This window comes from Corvus moneduloides, chromosome 11, assembly GCF_009650955.1.
Source record: "Corvus moneduloides isolate bCorMon1 chromosome 11, bCorMon1.pri, whole genome shotgun sequence".
NCBI classification, from domain to species: domain Eukaryota; kingdom Metazoa; phylum Chordata; class Aves; order Passeriformes; family Corvidae; genus Corvus; species Corvus moneduloides.
The window spans coordinates 176,962-198,925 of NC_045486.1; the positions used below are offsets into that span (position 1 = coordinate 176,962).

At 41.9% G+C, this 21,964-nt stretch overlaps 1 protein-coding gene and 1 long non-coding RNA gene across 2 annotated transcripts in view; one reads left to right on the top strand and one right to left on the bottom strand.

Moving 5' to 3' along the window:
- Nucleotides 1–2,954: 2,954 nt before the first annotated feature.
- FGD5 (FYVE, RhoGEF and PH domain containing 5) overlaps nt 2,955–21,964 on the top strand; it is a 97,511-nt gene continuing 78,501 nt past the window's right edge. Inside the window, 2 exon segments of the mRNA XM_032120350.1 lie at nt 2,955–3,130; nt 12,829–15,772. Of these exon segments, the coding sequence (XP_031976241.1) occupies nt 3,118–3,130; nt 12,829–15,772 (2,957 nt within the window). The 5' untranslated portion in view covers nt 2,955–3,117.
- Nucleotides 19,717–21,964, bottom strand: part of LOC116449175 — an 83,064-nt gene continuing 80,816 nt past the window's right edge. The window contains exon 3 of the long non-coding RNA XR_004242265.1: nt 19,717–21,949. This is a non-coding gene — a long non-coding RNA (uncharacterized LOC116449175). The remainder of the gene's footprint in view (nt 21,950–21,964) is intronic.

A 21,964-nucleotide genomic window follows, 5' to 3' on the forward strand; every position in this document is an offset into this window, starting at 1 on the left:
AAACGGATAAATTTCAAGCAGTTATTTTATGGTTCTTATTTGCATTTAGCTATAAAGTTCTCACAACTTTTCATCATTTCAGTACAGGAAATTATACCCTGGATTGTCTTTTAGACTAATAATAAAAAGAACATAAGGCTTTTGCTTACTAAATATACTTTAGTTGCACAGCTTTTCGGGGGTTTTCCCTGTTAAACCTGAATTGTAGTCTAATTGCCCATGCAGCAGTTCTTGGGAGTCCAAAAATTCGTCTGAACTGCTCAAGAACACAGTCATTGGTGAAGAGTATAATACCTCCTAGTAGTGCATTGGTTACCTTTTTACCCACCGCAAACCAGTTCAAAGTCCAAACCAATAAGATCTGATGAAAGAAAGGAGTCAGCAACTCCTGGAGGTACCCTGGCACCCTGCCCTTCACATTAGGAAGCAGATTTGAGCACAGGCAGTCAGAAACTTGTGAGAAGCACTCAGCCTTTGCAGAGCTAGGTCACAAAATTAATCACGGGCAATGCCTGCCCCTTAGCCAGGCTTTGAGCTAATGGCATGATGTTAGGAGCAGGAGCTGTCTCCTTGATCCTAAATATAGGGTTCCGCTGGAGTGTTCAGCTACTTCCACAGAAAACGTGAAACTTTTCACAAATCGATTGTTTGGATCAAAACCTATGAAATGTCATGGTTCACTGTCCTACAGCAGACCAAAAAAGATTTTGTGTGAAGGGCACCATAGAAATAGTACATTAATTACAAGACCATCTAGTCTATTTGCAAAATCTCTTTTACAATGGCTTTGTTTTGATAGTAGCATATTTAACCATTCTTTCATTATGTATCTAGGTATGAGAAGACTTTGCAATCTAGACTATGTTTTTCAGTTTATTAGGAAATACCCCCAAATTCTGCAGCCCACATTCTCAGTTCTTCTATGAAAACACGTTTCTTGCCTTCCTGCTGCCCCTTTCCCTACTTTTTTTGCAGCTGTTTAACCAAAAAGTTATTCCCCTGGAAAACACATTTAAGGAATATTTTTCCAAATCACTTGTACTGTGCTTGCTTTTTTAAAATTGTGCATTCTTTTTCCATTGTGCGCCATAATCTTTTTCCCACCTTCTGTAAGATCCTAAATCTGTATTCTTGAAGCTATTTCACATGATGCTTTCTATTGACATGTTATTTATGTTACTTGACACAGACATCAAGGCTGCAGGTGGCAAAAATAAAATCAGGGACCAATACATGAAGATGGGAGACGGCTGCATGACTGCTGGTCATAGGTGGACCAGGGAAACCCATTACATTCCCTGCACCAGGGCACAGACCAGACACATTATGCTATGAGGGAATATATAGGCCTTATGTCAGTCAGAGTAGTAATGAAAGAGCTGTTACTGTGAATTTATCCATCTCCAAAACCATAAAGGATTGCAAATGCATGCTTAGAGCTGTAGTGATACAACCAGAGCCCTCTAGAGAACCAGAACCCAGCATTCCTGGATACCAGCCTCACTGGGAGACACTCAAGTCCACAGAAAGAAGGGTTTAATTCCCATTTCCCTCACTGCTGGCTTTCTCTCTTGGGAGGTCAGTGCACTATAGTGCAAGGCACCCTGCACCCCATCAGTTACAATGATACAGCATTGAAAGGTCAAGAAAAAGAGCTTTGCCTATACTACAGAGCACCTGCCAGCAGGATGATGTTAGTTATTAGGCCCTTTGCAAAAACAGAACGGCATTTAAAATGAAGTTGCTCTGGATGGTGTTAGCAATTGTTGTGATTCCTAGGGGATCCAAAATGTCAACGCAAGACATGACAGCTTCACACCCCTGCTTGGACACTGGGCAGGTACAATGTGCTACTTCTCCCCATACCCAGCCTTCTGGCCTGCAGGACTCTGGGGTTGCTGCAAACAGCCGCCCTGCTCTGGGAAGGAAGGGTCCCTCCCCGACTAAGGGAAGTGAATCTTGAGGTCAGCTCAGCCCTCCTGAGATTTCTTTGCCAGGGGAGGGAAATTTGCCAAGTTGTGCTTACTTGCGTGAGCAATACCAGCCCCACTGGGAAACGTAGAAGGGCTATATTATGCCTCCACTGAGAGGAAGGGGGCGATCCAATTTTGTTTGGGTGTTAGTGCTGCTACCAGCCCGAAAACTAGGTGCCTGCACTAATCTCGTTGAGCCAGATGCTGGCTTATGGGAGAGGGCTGCAGACAGCAACCTGCAGCTTGGCTGAAACTGCTCTGAGCAAGCGTGGTTTGTATGCGAGGGACCGTGCCTGGCTCCTCTGCACTCTGATCCCGCTTCCAGCAGCAGGTGCTGTCGGCTCTGCAGGGATGCTCCCGGTTAGGGAAAAACGCCCGGGGCGGGGCGGGGGCCTCCCCGAGCTTCGTTCCCTACGAGGTTCTAGGCTGAGGCGGTCGTGTCCCTCGGGGGAGTGGAGCGGGTGTGTGTGTGTGAATGAATAGATTGAGGAGGATGGATGGAAGGGGGGAAATTATGGAGAGAAGGGAAGAATGGGCAGGGGGAAAAGGATGAAGAGAGGGAAAAGGATGGGGGGGCGGGGGAGGGTCGAGGCGATATGGAGGGAGAGGAGAAGGCGGGAGAGGGGATGAAGAAGCGCATGAAGGAGACCAAGTAGGGCACAAAAGGGGGTCCAAGGGCGGTGGAAAGGGAGTGGGGACACGAAGGGGGGGCACGCGAAAAGGAGGCCAAAGGACCCCGCCGCGCCTTTAAATATTCGCGCGCCCGGGCATCCGTGCCGCATCCATGCCCTGCACTCCCCACGGGGACCCCCGGGCTCGCCCCGCGGCGGGCGCTGCCCGCACGGAGTCGGTCCTGCCCCGCCCGGTCCGGCCCCGCGCGCCGCCGGCCGTGCGGGGCCCCGGCGCCGCCACCGCCCCCCGACGGGCCGCGCGCGGGGCAGGGCGGAGGCGCGCGGCGCTGACCGCCCCCGGCCGGCACCGCCACCCGCCCAGCCCGCCGTCCGCGTCCGGCTGTCCCGCTGCGCTCCCGTGCCCCCGCAGGGGCTGTAGGGCCGGGCGCGGCCTCGAGGGGCGAGGGCGGCGGGGCCCCCGGGACCATGCGCTGAGCGCCCGGAGCAGCCGGCGAGCGAAGTTGGGGTGGAAGATGAACAACGCCGGTAAGTGCGCGGGCCCGCCGGGAAGGGTCTCTGCTTCTAGACATCTTTTCCCCGGGGCCGGCGAACGCCGGGCGGGCTTCCTTCCTCCGGCACCCTCCTTCCCTCGGGCCGGCACATCCCATCGCCAAGGATGGTACCCCCGGGCACAGCTCCTCCGGGGCTTGCATCCCCCTTCTCCCCGACATCCTTCGGGGCCGGCGGGTTCGGGGCCGTGCCGCTGGGGCTGGCACCTCTCCTTCGGGCACTCTCCGTCCAGGGCCGCCCCTCCTTTCCCCTGCGATCCAGCAGGTGCTCAATGGCTCCCCGAGGCTGTGAGTGCCCCATTGCTTGCCCAGCCCGTAAGGGATCAAGGGCGGGCGAGGTGAGGTGTTCCGGGGACAACCAGACTGGCAGACCGGCAAGGCTGCGCCTGCTAAGGAATGCGGCTGTGCGCCCACTACTCCCTCGGATACACTCAACCCTTCACGAAGTTCCTAGGGAATTTGCTGTCACTTTCTTTCCAAAAGTATATTTTTGGGGGGAGGTAATGTTTTTTGCAGAATTTGCTCTCTAAGGCAAACCCAAGCCTTTCCTCCTCCTTTCTGTTAACTTCCCAGAATTTTTCCTTGGAAACTGGGAAGGTGAAAGACATAGCATAAGGGAACAAGTCATTCAACAGTTAAAATATTAAAAGATGCCACTGGAAAATGGGGGCAAACTTTAAACTGTTCACCCAGACTTTCTGATTTTCAGGGGCGAGGCATGTGTGTGAAAAACATAACAATTCAAGAAACAATTATGGGTAACTGGAGTCATTTAGAAAAATTTAATGCTGCTTCCAGAATTAAAGATGAAGAGCAACAGCTTCTTTCTTGTTAGCCCTAAAATTTTCCATTGTTTTCTTGTTCCAGGTGAATATTTCTGGGCACCTCACTTGCAATGAATGGGTACATCCTGAAGCCCAGAGATTTTACCGCTAGATACCTTGCCCTACAACTGTTCTGTTGAATCATTGTTTGCCAAAGCATAGGAACATAGGATTGGAAAAGCTCTTTTAGGTCAAGCCCAGCACTCCACTGTTCTATCAGTGTGTTATACCACTGCTCTGAGTTTAAAGCAAAAGGTTCTCTTTCCTCTTGGAGTAGGGAGTGAGACACTTTCCTAAAATCTGGTGATATTTCCATTCTATTTTCTGATCCTGGTCTGGACTGGATTCTGTCCCTCCCAGGAGACAAAATCATTTGAAAATGAAGCCAGGCAAAAATTGCTTTAGCAATGATGCTCCTACCTCTCTTTCTTCATTTCTCCATTATTTAAAACAGACCAGCTCTAATCTACTCCTGTTGTCAGTGGAAGTGCAGGGTAAGGAATATCAGATGTATCCATTCGTAAAGACCTAAACTTTATTAGCAGTTTTTATTTTTCAGGAATGTAGGACCGAATGGGACTATCTTCATTACCAAAAGCAGTACCCGTTGTTACTACTCCTTTTATTAATTCCTCCAATTATATCTTAAACAAAAACCTTTCAGGTTTCAGCTCTCCTGCTACTCCTGGTTTCCAGACCAGATTCAACACCATTTATTCGTGTGATTACATTGTCCTTTTGCTTAAAAATAGTTCTTTTCCTCTTCTGGTGTTTACCTCCAGGTTGTATTTATAGAGTGCTCATATCCCTTCTCAGCCTTTGTTTTGTATGTTCGCACAATGCAAGGAATGTCTCCCCCATCAGTGCAAAGCAGAACTTCCTACTGAATCGAGGGGTATTTATTAACTGGTACAACTTGGGCACCAGCATTAGCTATCTTTGTATTATAGTAAGTAATACATAGCAGCAGTAAGTAGAGTCATATGTGGAGGCATATATGTCAGCCTTGATCCCACAGAAGTTAAAATAATGACAGACAGAAAACTGGAAGGGAGATATGGATTATCCTCAGAGATGCAGAACTGATATGAAAAGAAAGATAAAGCAATCCACCCAAGGCCACAGGAAATCTGTGGTAAGAGACAAGAGACCAGACCAGCCTTATATATAGGACCTTCCAGCCTCTAGTAATTTTTTTGCCAGGTGCTGAAATGATGCTGCCCATAGGAAAAACGTACAGACGTTAGACTCCAGATTGTTCAGATATATAAGCAGACTGTATATTCTTTCAGCTGCTACTAAAAGTGATATAGGAAAAGATGCTGTATGGACCTGTCAGAGAATTTTAGCCATCTTTGGCACCTAAGAAGCAATGTATGAAACAACAGGTTGCCTGCCTCAGTGTTAAGTTACTGTTGTGAAAACGGAGCCAAACTGGTGACGGCACAAACACAATTACATGAAAAAGAAATATATGGTAGTAGTTTAGTACCAAGATTATTTGTCATGTACCTGTGATTTTTCATAGCTCAGCCCACCAGCAAGATATGTATGTACAGTCTGCTAGAGACAGTGAAAACACTGAAGAATTTTCAGGATCAAGATGTTTTTGGTATTGAAACATCCTGATTATATTGCCTTTTGATTTTTTTCCCCTTCTCCAACAGTGTTTCACTATGGGATGTTATGCTGTTGTATTGTATTTACAGATGACTGCAGTAAAGCTATATAGTAACAGAAATTTGTAAGGTATTGATCTGATATCCCGGAGTCATAATGCGTTGATCTAATCATAGAGGATGCACTCCTGTAACTGTACATAGCAACATTTTATTTCTGCAGAGTGGGATATGCTTTGACAGCCCAGCTGTTAATATTGCAGTTATGACTTTTAAGAAGACAAAATTCCCATGGGAATTGTTAGGATAGTTACTACTGACTATAGGTCTGTCTTCACACTGTGGAGCCCTCTTGCTATATACAGAGTGCCTTTGATCACAGGAACATATACTGATAAGAGAGGATAGATGTTTCTCAAAAGTATCAGACTTACGAAGAACATGAAATACCAATTTTGTAAATATCTGAGGCATTTAGGGGCCAATGACCTGCTGATTTTGATTGGGACCTCGTATTTCAAGTTCCTAAAGTCCAAATTCTCATGCCATGTAAGCCATGTAAGTATCTAATACCTGTTCAAGTCAAACTGGTACCTAAATCTGGACTGAAATCCCATTTGAAAGGAAGACTTACACTCCTACATGGTTTGAAATTCCTAGTCTGAGTACCTTTGCCATTTCAAGTGACTCCCAAGCAACTATTTTCACTTCTCATGTAACTTTTGTAATCTCAGACTTTTCTCTAGTGTGAAATAAGTGATGCACTTATATGCTGTAAACCAAAGAGAACTATTTCTACATCGAATATTGCACAATTAATGATGTCTCATTTATTTACAGTACATCCTGGGATCCTACCAGTGACAGCACTGGTGTTTTACGAGTTGAACCCCCTCAAAGGAATGATACTTTCCTTGTAAACCATGCTACCTCATCTATTTAAATCTCCAACACATTGAAGCAGGTTACACAGCTTATGCTGGGTACTTAATTCAGGATGACATTAAAATGGCTTATCTTCATAGGCAGCTTGAACACACCCTCGCTGTCTCACTTGGACAGCTGGCAGAGTTGTAATTACATATTCGAACCTACAGCCTTACATACTGGAAATGTAATAAATGAGTTTTAGGAGACGGTACTTGGCTTGCCTTACATTCCTGGCAGCATTACTATCGTGTTTTGTGCCCATTTTCTGGCCAGGGTCCAAAACCCAGCTGTTCATCTGCCAGAGAAGAGCTATCCATTTCACTTACAGTGAAGTTACATGTCATTTTGATAGGAAGCTCTGTCTACCATTCTGTCAGAACAATTTATTCTTTAAGGAGGACGCACTATGGTCGAATGATAAATGCAAGCTGAAATAGTCACAGGTACAGCATTTCCTCTCTCTTCTATTTTGTTAAGAACTTGGTGTTGTTTTGGTAGCTGTGAAAATTTTCTGCTTTACAGCTATATCGTGCAGTCACACTGTTTCCATGAGATTCTGGGTTTGTGCAGCAGTTTGCACACGATGCTTTTCTCAACAGTATGAGCTCTTAGCACTGTCATTTTCTGACATGAGAGGGAGTCTTGAGCATGATGGCTGCTGCTATAGGATAAGTTCTTTGTTGTTTTATGTTGTTATCTAGTTCATAAAATAGAAATGCTACCATGAAATAACTTCTGTCCTTCCTGCTCCAAATAATTTTTGTCTCTAATAGTGTTTTTGCAAGCAAAAATAAATTTCTGTTTTTACTGCTATTCTTAAGGTTGCTTATTCCCACTTCCTCAGTAGTGGTACTTTGCTTGCTTCAAATGAGGAATTTGATCCCAGTCTTTCGAAGAACGTACAGATCTGCTTGATAATGGCAACTATATAGATGCAAAGACATACATGCATATCTATGTAGTATTTTAGTAGCACATTCTGATTTAAGAGAAAAACATTTATGTAACAGAAATAAAGGCTAAGGACTGGCTAGCTGTCAGTAGCGAATATCTGTAGTAGTTATCTCTGTAACATTATCAAATGGTGGTATGCATAGTGGTGGGACCAGGACATCCTTTTCCTTGGTAGGAAAGCAAACAAAAACATATAGGATGACAAAGTTTACTTTACGATGCAAAGATTGGTGAAAGGGTAATTAACAAAATAGGCAGGGCAGCTGTATAAACAGATCTGGATCATTAAGTTCGATCCATTCAAACAAATTACACTTAATACATATTACAAAGCAATGAATTTAGAGACAATCAACAGCCTTGGGAACAATTTAGAGGTCACAATGGACAAGCAGATCAACCTGATACAGTAACAAGCTAATGGAAAATTGTGAGAACTGGGCCTAGGAAAGTACTGAACTCTGTATACAGCATTATCAGTATACAGTGTGGAATTCTTCTTATAGGTCTGCCCCATGTACTTTTATAGCAGCTATTGGAAAACTGGGAAAAGTTCTGAGAAAATTCAAAAGAAGATGCTTCAGGAAGGGCAAAATTGTCCAACTGCAAAGATTTAATGAGTTAATTTGTTCAGTTTACAAAAAAAGAAGAACGTACCAGGACATAGCTGTAGGGAAGTAGATATCTTCCCTAGAGAAAGACTGAACAATACAAGAGTCTTTAACCCCATGGAAGAAACAATAATAAATGCTGGAGATGCAAACTGGAGATAGAAGCAAGGCAGCACTAACTGGAAATAAGGGCTTTATTTTTAAAATGAACAATTAATTACAGGATTAAAATGACAGTGGTACTGAGGTATGTAGTCCACCGTTTGCTGACTTTAGACCAAAGCCTTCTAGAAAATCAGTTCTAATTTCATTCTGATATAGCAATGTGAAATTATAAAGCTCCTGATCAAAGCTGAACAAGACTTTCTGATGTCCTTGTCTGGATATTCTCTCTCTGCCTCCTGTTTCCTCTTACTTTCCATCTGTGGATTTAAATCGCTTCTTCTTGGGCAGAAGCAGTGGCAGACAAGACTTGGTTTCTACTGAGATTCTGGGTTTGGTGCAGTCCCACCCCGCTGTTGCAATATTGTCCCTTCACCTGCCCTATCACTTCCATCCAAAAGCTCTGCAAGTCCCTGAACAATGCATTTCTGCCCTCTGTCCTCAATGCCTTTCCCATTTTAACATATGTCTGAGTTGAATTAATGCCAAAGGCGTGAAGGAAACACAAGTCCACAAAAGTTCATTGGTCAGAAAAAGCTACTTTCAGCATCTTAAGAGAAGCCTGAACTGGATTGCAGCACCAGTCAAGGCTGGAACCAGTATCTGCACTGTGGAACTACGTACTTTCTTGAGCCACTCACAAAGAGCATGGCCCTGGGACGTGTCTGCATATATCCAGGCAAATGTGAAACCTCAGTGTTTAGTTAGTTCTCAGTGGTGGTGCTTTGTAGGTATGGTCCCTTCTAAGCCTTAATTAAATTCTAGGCTAAATTTGAAATCCTAAATTTGAAAATATTTGAAAGTGGGTAGTTGCAGTATTTCTGGTGATACCGCACTACAAAATGTTATTGTTTCAAAGAAACACTTGAACAGTAAAGGCTGCATGGGTTGATTGCTATTCCAGGAGAGCTGGTAGGCTACTGTTCACTGCTTAGAAACTTGGACGGGAGGAGACTAATGTAATGTAATTTCATACGGATCATGGCAGGAATGGAACTATGCAGGGTTGCCTGAAGGAAGGTGGGTAAGGAGAGGAAGCAGTCCTTGTCAGTACAAGGAAGCATCGAACAATAAGGGGAGGAGCAGGCTAAAGGAATTTGTATTCCCCAAGAGTTTCCTTTTAAGCACAGGGTGGGTGTGTCTCCCTCCAACATAAAATACATCCTAAAATAAACATGCACAATTATTTGTGAACATACACATTACTTATGGTGCAATGTTACATTGTGTCCATTTAGAAGTCACAGCCGGAACCTTTCAAGTGGCTCAGACAGCAAAGGAGGCAGAAACTGAAGCAGAATGAAATTGTTGTGATAAAAGGCAAGAAGCTGTGCTTTCTTTTGTTTGGGTTAGTTTTTTAAACAAACACTTGTACTCCTCCCACTGCCTCTCCCTCACACCCCCAGCAAAGAAAAAGGAAAATTGTTTAAGGAGCCTTGTGAAAGGCAAGATCAATGGACAAAGCAGTTACGAAGAAAACTGTGTAAGCAAACAGTAGTGACCAGTAGCTGGCACAAGTGGGTAAGAGAAGGACATGACAATGCCTGTTACCAGACTGTGAACAGGGTCCGTTACCATAAGTTCTCTTCCAATAGCAGTTTTACTGAAGGTAGCGGAAGGAAAACTCAAGATTATTTGATCCTTTTGCTGTAGAAAATTATCATTGGAGGGAAAGTGGGTAACTGTTTAAGCTGTATTTCTTTTAAGTGAATGTCTCCATGGTTATTTTACTTAAAGGAAATGAATTAATGACATTATTTTACTTCAAATTTGTTTATAAGACAAAGGAAGGCCCTGGCGTTCTCTACAGTTCAGTCTTTTCTTCCTTATTCACTGTTTCAGTACAGACACTCTCTGACGAGAACAAGGATGAGAACGTAGAAACTTCAAGTCTTGTCACATAACCAGGAATGGACTAGGTGTATTTGTATCCTACTCTTGGATATACATTCCTAGGAAAGGCCAGGCACTGCAGAAAGTGGTGTAGTACCTCCAAAGTGATGTTTTTTTCTTGGAGTTAGTCCTAAAAATGTCTTATTATGATGGTAAAGGTGTAAAGACTCCGTTTTAGCTAATAAAAATGTCATTAATTTTACTAACAGAAAGTTAGTTTAGGATGTTCAGTGATTTCAATAACTGATTTAAAAATGCAAAAGGTAGATCTCGCTGGGGCGCCAGGCTTACAAGATACTAAACCCACTTCTGTTGCCTCCCTGTTTTTACCTGGCAAGAATCTTCAGTACTCTGCAGCCTTCAACTGCTGCCTGCAAAAGAAGCAATGTTACTTCAGCAAAGGTGGTGTGTTTGGCACATAAAGTTTCTGACATAATGGGGAGGGAAATATGAGTTACCCATTCTGTGATTAGACAGACACCCAGCAGCCTAAAGCAGCAGCAGTGGATACTGTGAAGCACCACAGTAACTGCAGACTGGTGAATACACAGCTCTCTCTCCCTCCTTTTCCATGAGTTAAGTCTCCCACATGCAGCTGGATTGGATAAAACTCCAGATACAGAATAATTCTTAAGCGGTATACACGATAAGCCACCTGATTAGAACAAATTTTTCATTCCTTCTGGGCTAAGCTGAGATCACTGATTCAGTTTTCAACTTAGATGAAATCTCTCTGGTGTCTCATAACTCTAGAAAGACTGTTTTCTGATTACATCAGAATGACTCTTTGTCAGCTTTTTTCTGGGTATCAGAAGAAATTTCAGGAAGGTTAAGAAGATCAGAAGAAACAGCCTTTTATGTCTCCCAGAGTCTAACCAAATAAATAGGCCAGTGTAGTTCCTTACAAATTACTCCAATTATACTAAGATAACAGTAAGAAAAGTGGCATGCCACCAAATATCAGGACAATCAGTGAATCTTTTTCAAGCAGTTTGCATTCAGTATTCCTTTATTCTCAGTACAGTGCACAGCTCAGTTCTAACTGTCTGCACTTCCCCATATCTAAAGTCTGCATTTCAAAATACTCTAAATAAAAACAGCACAGTAGCTACACTTTCTGAAACTTATACCATGATTTTGGATAGGAACTCACATAGGAATGGTGTCCCAAATTTTCTCTTTTGAGATGCTATTCCCTTATTTCTTGTGTGTAGGGAATGAAGATTATGCTCAAAGAATTGTTTCTTTCTCTGTCATGATGAAATAGTTTGTCCTGTGCTTTTCCTTACAATGGAGAACTTTCCTTTTTCCACCACAATGTGCAAATTAAAATTATAAAAATAATTAGAGATTTCTGATTGCTTAACCACGTAATTATCTATTGATGGCTGGGAAACAGCAACAGGAGGAAACAACGTCTCCCTACTTATTACCATCTGTAACTATTTGTTATGCTGGCTTCTTCACACTACGTATTTCATCTCATCAAAAGTCTCACAAGGGAGGATTCCTATTGCTGCCCATTTATGCAGTCTTTCAGCATTTCATTTAGTTTTTGAAGAATATTAATTTCAGGACCAAGACAGCTGGAAATGGCTGTGGCAGGAAAACTACTGTGAGTAAAATGGAGATATATACATGATTTAATCCACGTAGCTTCAATCTTGGTTATTGTCAGTCTGCTTGATTTCCCCTGCATGTGTCAGCACTACCACTAGAAATACGCGGCTGGCGTTATGTTACAAGATAATTTTTTAAAATACATTTTGATATTTAGAGAAGATTGTACCTGCAAGGGATCATGGCATTTACAGGAGGAATGGAGGATCTTTTGACTACATGGCTGAAGAAGCTGTTCACTGAAAACAGAACTTGAGTTTAAACCAGTAACTCTCTTCATGTTTTGGATTGAAGTATTTAATTCAGTTCATTATAGCTCAGCTGCATAATCCGTGTAAAGTATTAGCTGAGCTTTTAGCCAACTATCTTATCCCTCACGATTATGTTTGACAAAGAAAACATAACTCCCTATTTTGTTACCACGGTAATGGCAGATGGGAAGATTGTGTGTCTGGGCATCAAGACTTTGGTTAGGTTGAGCTAAACCTTAATCTGTTGGTAGAACTAATTTTGTTCAGTGCTGAAATTCTGCAAACTACCTCTTGAAATTAAAATAACTGTTACAAAGTGTTCGTACTGTGTTACATGAATGGCTACTATACCTGAAAGCCATTAGTTTCATTTTGGTGAAACACTTAAGCATCATTAAATCAAAGTGTTCATATTTAATGATTTGGCAAACATTTCTGTGGCAGAAACAAAAGGTCCCTTAATATTATTATTACTTCTGAATGCAGGAGGTGTTACACATCTGTGGGCATCTGTTGTGTGATACACCCTTGGCTCTGCAGCCGTACATCTTTCTCTCCCCAAATGTGTTGGGGCTGCATCTAGTTCAATTCAGTTTCGACCTTAAACTATGCTGGCTGAAATAGCTACAGTGCCACAGGGAGGGACAGTCCATATGCTTTGCTCCTTCAGTTCTCTTTTCAGAGCTCAGCCTTTTATTGGCTGGACTACTGCTGCATTACAAGTCATTGATAAAGTCTATTGTAGGATATATTCTGCAGGCTTTAATAAGAAACCAAGATGACTAATATGACTTTTGTCTCTTTTCTCCAGAAATCTCAAAACCACCATTAGCACCGAAACCAAAGATTATTGGTCATCTTTCTCCAGCACCTGTCTCCAGATTTTCTCCTTCACTGCCAAGGGCTGATATTCTTCATAACCCGAACTCTGTGTCTAGGGGTCCCAAACCGCCTATTGCTCCCAAGCCGAAATTCTCAGCTGACACTGAGGGCAAATCCAGTGTTTCTACCAACAATAATTTAAATAAATGTGCGAATGGGAAACTGGTGTGTCTTGATGGAGAGCTGTATGAAGGAAACCGATGCAATGCTGATTGCCTAGAATCCGAGGCAGATAATGAATACATTGTAGTTCCTGAAGTTCAGCTGACCAGAAAAGACTGCAATGATTTGGAACATGAGCATGATCAGAACCTAGATTCCTCTGTGGAAAATGAAGTCTCAGAAACTCCAGGAAAGGTGGAGAAGGAAGAGGATAACGTTGCTAGTGATGAGAATACCAGTAGTCGAGAAGTCATCGAAGATGAGCACCGTAACTCTTCAGATACTGCTGAACCAGGGGAACCAGACTCTGAGGAGTCAACCAGAGACTGTGACCAGTCGAAAGAACTTTGTGAGGAGTCCTTAGATGCCCCAGATGGGGATAATGATACTACCAAGAATGTAGATGAAGATGAGGATGTTGTAGGTGATTGTACTGAAGCCAAAAACAGGCAGGAAATGTCTTACAACCTGGAACTGGTCAAGAACAGTAGTGATTGTGAGACTGACGGTGAGAACATTTTGAATAGAGATGAGAAACTAATGGGTGATAACTGTAGAGATATCATTGCAATGCCACTGCCTGCAGATGAATCAATCCCAGCTTGTGAGAAGGCAGAGCAAGAGGAGGAGGAATTGCCTGAGGTTTTAGAAATGGCAGATGGGTGTCTAGCACATGATAATCACCACAGTGTGCATGCAGAGCTTGATTTGAACATAGAAGGAGACTTAGAGAACGATGTCTGTGCAAGCCCTGACATGCTGCCTGAGGAGGCCAGTGAAGAAACAGGTCCTGGCTTAGAACTGTGTGGAGATGAACCCAGTGCCAAAAATGGTTTAGCAGAGTTCATCCATCAGGCAGCAGCTGAAGAGGAGGAAGTAGACCCAGATGAGCACAATAATACAAACACAGGAAATGGCAGTGATGGCTACCAGATCACTGAGAGGAGAAGTGAGAAGACATCAGAGGTAGCCTGTGAAGCAAGCAAAGACTCTGGGAAAGGGGAAGAAGAAACTGTGAATGCAGAGAATATGGATGATGGCTGTTCGATTGCACCTTGTGAGAATGAATGTGGTGAGGAAATACCCATGGAACATTCAGATGAGAATCTTCAAACAGAAGGGGCCTCTTTGCATGAAGATGGTATAATTTCTGATAGTCTACCTTGTGGTCCAGGGATGGAGCCAGAGCCAGAAAATGTGGCTGTTGAAGAGCATAGTGAAAATACTGTGGAAGCCTCTAAATCAGATGAGTTGCAACTCAAAGACAATAAGGTGGAAGCAAACAGCCTCAACAAAAGTGTCTCAAGTTCACCTCAAGACGTCCCACTTGAGGAAGACTTAGAAATCTGTAAGCATGGCAAAATTAATGTAGAATGTGGGACAAAATATGTTTTGCATGAAAATCTAGCAGTCCCTAAAGTGGTCATTGTGACTGATGAATCAGAGGAAAGAGAAACTAGCAGTGATTCCCTAGATGATCCTTATGTGCTTCCTGAAGAAAATGAAATTGCCCATGATGTGCAGACTGATTTAGGAGCTGATCACGGTAAAAGGGGTGAATTAGGCATGGATGGGGAAAACAACTTGCTGCCCACTGATCGTAAAAGTACTGTCACTAGAACACGATCTCTGTCTGGGAGAATGCCAGGCTATGTCCCAGAAACTGTTCCAGAAGAAACTGGACCTGAAACTGATTTACTCTCTTCCCGAAATGGCTCTGGGACAGAAGACTTAAGCAATAATTCCTTTTCATTGGAAGGAAAACCAGTGGAAGCCAACAGGGCTTTACCAACCAAGTCAAGACGCTTTATTTTATATCCTCGATCTTATTCTGTTGAAGGGAGAGAGATACCTATCTCTGTTTACAGAGAAAGTGATGTCTGTGTACTGGATGGTGTTAGAATAAAAAGGACAGAAGACAACCTGTCTTTGCCTTGTGTCAATGGTTCCTCAGGTAGTTTTTCCCAGCAAAATCATCTCTCATCATGTGGCGTATCTACTCCATCCTCACTTGTTGATATACCACCTCCATTCGAACTTGCCTACATCACCAAAAAGCCAATCACTAAAAGTTCACCTTCACTTTTGATAGAGAATGACTCACCTGATAAGCATTCCAAGAAAAAGAAATCTTCTTTTAAGAGGTTTCTCACTCTAAAGTTCAAGAAGAAAAGTGAAAATAAAGTCCATGTAGATGTTAATGTTTCTTCTTCAAGGTCCTCTTCAGAGTCCAGCTATCATGGGCCTCCAAGGCTGATGGAGCTGGACAGGAGGAGCCTAAGTAGCTCACCTCAACTAAAATCGCATGTGGGGAAGCTCCGTGCATCTGAGTCTTCCTCAGCTGTTCTTTTCTATAAGGATGGTAAAAGAAAAGGAACGCCCAAGTCCTTCAGTAGGAGCGTGGCAAGGGTGGAGTCCTTTGAGGACCGGTCCAGACCTCCTTTCATGCCACTGCCATTAACGAAACCTAGGTCTATTTCTTTTCCCAATGCCGACACATCTGACTATGAGAACATTCCTGCCATGAGCTCTGACTATGAAAACATACAAATTCCTCCTCGAAGATCCACGAGAGCAGGAACTTTCACCGAGTTTTTTGAAGACCCCAGCAGGGCATTATCTGCTGCTAATGAGAACGACGGCTATGTGGATATGAGCAGCTTCACTGGCTTTGAGAACAAGCAGCAAACCACAGACCAGGAAACAGAAAGGTACTGTAATAAATTATTATGTAAGACCTGCTAGCCTTGGCCAAACAAGGCTAGGTATCATAGGCAGATTCTCCATGTTGGTTGACTTATACCCCTCTCAGGAAATGCTTACAAGAAAGATTGGAAGAATACAAGACAAGCCTCTATCAGTGAAAAAAAAAAAAGACTTCAAATTAACTCCTTACCTTGTAAATGAATACTGGATCTGGATCCTATGATTTGCAGGCAGAAAAAAAAGAATATTCAAAATGATTTGGTTTATCCAGTGGATCTAATTTTTGTGGTTGGCAGGGGAAAGAGGGAGAGCTTGCTTTGTTCTTCAGTCAGAAAGGTCTCTGACTTCTTGACTGAATGAAAAGAGAGCCTATTTGCTGGAAGGGGTCCTGCTTAATTTTTTAATTCCTGTCAATTTCCCAAAAAAACAATATATACATAATTTATGTTTCAAAGTACATCAGTTAAGTATAAACCAGAAAACCCCAATGAACTAAGCAGATTAGACAGTTAATTTTAGAAGTTGCTTTAAGGTCTATCATGGCCTTTAGACAGAGCTCCTAATTTATAAATGAATTAAATAGGTCTGAAATCATATGCACTGCTTACATTAATAACAATCTTTCATCCCATTCCATTAGGTTATTTGCAAACAAGAAAATTTCTTTTTCATAGGAATGTAGGAGCAATGCACTCAACACCTTTGAATTTGAACCTGTTGTCAGATTATAGCATACAATCAGTGGAATGCAGAGATGTAAATAAGAAGTGTGTTTTCCATTAAGTTCATGTTTAGCAGGTAATGAGAAAACAAGGTGCAAAGCAAATGAATGAAAAGGAATGTCTTTAATGCAGTTGCATTTTGTTAGAGCTGTGTGAAAAAGATAAAAATCTTAGAAGTAAGGTTTTCATGTCCATTTCCATCCATCATTCTCCAAAAGATTTAATACTTGTGTTTCTTTGCAACATTTATTTTTTCTGGTCCTCTCTCTTGTTACTGTGGATGGAACAAACCATGGGCATTTCACACACCCCTCTTAGGGTAATTCAGACTTAGGGAGTAAAATAATTTTTCTTTAACACCTCTGAATGAGTCTTGCAAACCATTTCTAAGACACAAATGATGTGGGGTAGTGAGTAGGACATGGGAAAAGAGATTGCATCAAGGCTTAAGCAGTGGATTCAAACGCATGTGAAACGGAGGGATGTGGAACACAGGCCTATGGTCTAGCTCTCTGGAGCGGGTGGCTGCCTGCAGTGTTGGGAGCTCCAGTGGTGCTGACACAAGAGACATGGTGGAGCGCAGTGCAGCTTCGCAACACACACCACCACATCCCCAGAACAACGAAAGCTACATTGCTCACTTGCTTTCAGTAGTTTGCATTTCACCCAGCACACTGACATTTGCTTTTGAAAAAACCGGCCAGTTCTTTGTGTCTGTGAAACGCCACCCATTTTAGGTAGTTCTTGAAGAACCAAGTTAAAAATATTAGGACTACGTCAACTGCTGTGACTTGGGCCCATTTATGAACTTCCTGTGGAAACCTGTAGTTTCAAAGGGAGAGCCAATCCAAACTGGTTCAGGAAGTCTCGAGGTCAAGGCATGAACATAATTCTTCAGCCTGCTGCTTGTTGTGCATGCAGTTTTTGCCATTGGGAGTGAAATGAAGGCTAGGCTCCTGTACAGCCCCTTTATCAAGATAACCAGGGTGGAGGGGAAGAGCACCAGGCAGACATAATTACCGCTGAGATAGCTATTATTTGCTGTATTTGTCAGCATGTTTTGGACAAAGACATGCCTGAAAATCTTTGATGAAATGTAAATACACATCCCGTGTAAATGCACATCCAGTGGCATAATAGACTTGAAGAACCAGTATATGGTCTAATTGTAAAGCAAAGCAAATTGTACAAGCAGGTGCACTTATTTACACATGTATACATGATGTATGGATATGGATGTTTTATTCACTGCTAAAGCAGTCTGGCCTAAAATACCTCACCATGGATTTAAGATTTCTAGTACGAATACCTATCAAGCATACCTCTGCCACAACCACACAGGGATAAAAATTACTTTGAACTGCAGCTTGCTCATGTCCAGAGGCCATTTTCAACTGTTTGAGAGTACAAGTGTGTTGGATTAAACCCTTGCAATAGATGGTATTTGAGCCCATGAACCTCTTTTTGGTGCATTCACCTGCAGAGCACTTGTATTTAGCATCTGGTGATACCTTATGGAATTGCTACATTGTTGATGAATGGCCAAGTACAACTCTTTATCACACTTCAAAGAACTGATTGTGAGAGTGTTACAAAAGATTATTATCAACCAGGAACCTTCACTACTGCGTATGACTGGGGAACAGCGGGCTGGGACGGGAGTTCACAGAACCTGTCAGATGAGAAGATTTGCTGTTTCATTTTCTTGCTTAAAAGGACAGACCATGTGTAGTAGATTTAAACCAATAATTTCTAATTAGAAGCAATCAAGTTTTTACATCTGATAACTGAAGTATTCTAGAAATAAATCTTAACTTAAAAGTACCATTGCCAGAACAGAACTGACAACACTGCCCTCCGAAGAGCAGTTATTGTGTATCCCCAAAATCTAGTTATCTGGTATTAATAATTAAACTCTGATTCAGGTGTATGATAATATAGATCATCATTAGCCTTCTGTATGGTGTAAGAATAAGGGGTCCTAAGAGGAAATGAACAAAATTCCCCTAATCTTTACCCAGTCCACATAGTCTGAAGGCCTGAATCAGACCCAGTTTTCATTTTCCTGTGTAATCTACAATGACCTTGCCTTGCCAGGGAAGTTGGACTAGGCGGTCTCCAGAGGTCCCTTCCAAAACTAATGATTCTCTGATTCTCTGACTCACTGGTTTTTGAAAATCACTTCCTAGCTCCTTTTCTCTGAAGATTTGCACTATAGAGTGCAAAGCAACACAAACCAATTGTTCAGGCTGAAAGAAAAGATAGCTGTGCCCCACCTCTGGGACAGTACACTGTAACTACAGCATTGCTTTGACCCTTCACAAACCAAAGCAATTTCATCATAGTTACTGGCTTAAATTGCATCAGATGGAAGTCAGTTAGAGATAAAGTATTCTGCATATGCCGTAAAGAATAGCTTCACTAACCTAGTTTGACTGTCAAAGCATCAGCCATGCATATGGCAGTGTGATAAACATCAGGGTATTAGGAAAGGGGTACTTCAAACACTCATTTCATAGTTTAGGAGAGAGAGAGAGAATCTTTTATCAGCATTTAGATAAGGTCAGGAAGATGGTCAGGAAGTTTTCAGAATTTCATTCCCCCTTTTTTGCTTTCTGGTTATAAGTCTCAATCATTCTTTCTGCTAAGATGCTCAAAATCCAGAGAGAAAAGAAGATAGGGAGAGGAATAAAAGGAGTATTCCTTCAGTTCCACAGCTAATCCCATTGTGATGTTGAATACTCATAGAAAATAAGCTGAAAACCTGTGGTGTTGTAACCTGTACATTCCTATATCCTTCTACATAAAATGGTCATTGATACATACTAGAAGGCCCTCAGTCTGATCATCATACTTAACCAGCAGCAGGACTTGCTCAGACTTTGACTCTCAAGTGAATTTTTGTGGGCCAGTGTGAGGATTGCAGTGCTATGTCCAACTGCACCAAGGCTTATGTAATATCTAATAGGTCTCTAGAATTGCCATCTCATGCCTGTAAATTATCCCCAGGGCTCCAACCTTCCATTGCTTTTCAAGACATAGGTCATCTATCTGATGCTTCTCAGCCTGAGTACAAGCAAGAAAGCTGATCACCTCTTCCATATACCATTCCTTTGCAAATGTGTTTTATTCACAAGGGATGTGCTTCTTCCAAGAAGAAGAGAGTGAAAAAAATTTATTTAGTAGAAAGTCAGAAAAAAACCATAGTCTATGTGTTAAGCAAGTGATATATTTTCTTTAATTCCACCAGTCTGAAGCAGGAACACACACGTACTTAGGGACTGGTACAACAGTGCCAGCATCTGAAGTGCTAGTGTTGGAGAGGATGCTTCATGGGTAAGCAGCTCCGTTCAGAGTTTTGTAAGCAATCCTCTTCCTGCATAGCCAGAGTCAGTCTGGGCTTCTGTCAGGCCTACATGCAAGATCACAAGGATGATGTCAGCACAGACCAATTCCAAAATGTATACCAAAATCATATTATAGTTAGACAGCAAGAGAACCACTGTTTATGGTTCATGGATCATGGGGGACACAAATCCCCCTTCCTTTAAAAGGAGAAAAATCCAGTGGATAAGCAATTAGTTCCCCCTCCAGTGAATATTTATCTGTCCCCTTACCTCACCACAGGATTCATCACCCTATGTTCAAATTATGACACTTAGAGTGATTATATCTTCTCTGCTCCCTGCAGGTCATCAGTCACTGATTAGCAGCTTGAGCAGTCTGTATGATTGGTCCATTACCCTTTTGTAGCAAACACAAAAAACAGCCTAACAAAAGTTGAGCATAAGAAACATCTTAGAACATGACTTCTCTGCCTAAAAATTGTCTGAATAGCATCCTACTTGTACATTTATATGTCTTTTAGCTTAGGATGAAATTTAAATCATTAATAATGACTTTCCTCCAACATAGCACATATTTTTAACCAATGAAATCAAGATGTCATAGTCTGGGTTCTCTCTGTTCCTTCAAATGAGAAGTATGTAGGTTTTGTGAGATTATATCACCAACTCTTAGAGAAGCACAGTATAGTATCTAAAAACAGGATATGGTGGATAAGGTGAAAGTCTAGAGATAATTATGAAATGGAAGCTTCAGTATAAATAGTTCATACATGACAATAGCAATTATCAAGAAAGGACAATCAGTGTTGTCATGTTTATCACAGTAAAATAAATACACATTAATATTATATATCTTTTGTTAAACTGTGAATTGAGACCTGTTGAATTGTAAATATGTGTCATTTATATAACCTCAAGGAAATTCACGGTGCTTTAATTTACATGAAAGACCAGTAAGTTTCCTAATAAAAAGAAGGTTCCTGTTACAGCAATACTGGTAGGTTTGTCAATATTTTTAAAAATCAGAGAAGTACTTGGTGAACTGAGGCTCGGTAAGGGTGCCAATTAAGCTACAAGGCTATTATTTAAGGTTAAGAACAGACACAACTTGACAGTCTGATGTATACAAAGGCAGAAGCAAATGTTCAGGACTGTTCTGTGAAGTCCAGCAGAGCGAGCTGAATTAAACCTGCACACAACTGCAACCATTACAATGGGGAGAAGCTGAAGATGCCACCTCCTAATTTTTTTGAATTCTCTGAATAAATGAGATTTTCTTCATCAATATATTCTCCCCACTTTCCTTCATTTTCTTTTTCTTTCAATTAGTGAAGACATTTGAAAGAATTTAACTTCTAAACTTCTAAAATAGGTCAACGAATAATACCCACCGAGAAAAGAAATCAGAACTGTTTCTAAAACAGTGGTCTGTTTTAGTGCTACTTAAATTCACGCACTTAAACTCATTCCAAGAGTATGAGAGAGTGGAAGGGCTTCTGTAAAGGATATTAGAAGGGTTTAGGAAGTGTCTTTGCAATTGGCCAGAGAGCCCTTTCATTCAAATATTAATCAGACAATCAAAAAAATTTTCAAATTATTTTACAGAAGATGTCTGAGATTATAGTCTGGCCCTGGGGAGCTCTATTGCTTGTAAGCAGAAAGCACTTTTTCTTTTTTCATAATAAATGTCGTTACCATTATTTTCCTTTAAAAACTTTTACCCTTTAATGAGAGGTTAAGTAGGCCAAATCTTCCTCCCTTCTAGTGATCACGTGCTGTAGTCACAGATAGGTGTTTTTAAAAGCTTACATAAGAAAACAGGTGAGAAAGTGCATAAACCATAGAGAACATAATCTGAAAATTAATCATAGAGCTCATGATATCCAGTGTAGTACATAGCAGTCAAAAGTCCTTAAATACAAAACACAGTCTGTTTGGAAAGTTACTATCATTAACACATGGAGATGCTGATGTCCTCCTAATTATAAGTAGCTGAGCTTGGCCCTCCAGCTAGTCATTCTTCCACAGGCCCTTCAAGTTTGAACAGTCAGAGGAGCTGACGCTGCGATGGAGATTTTCCTGTGGTTCGATCAGGAACGCTGTGTGCAACTCTCTGGAACACGGAAAC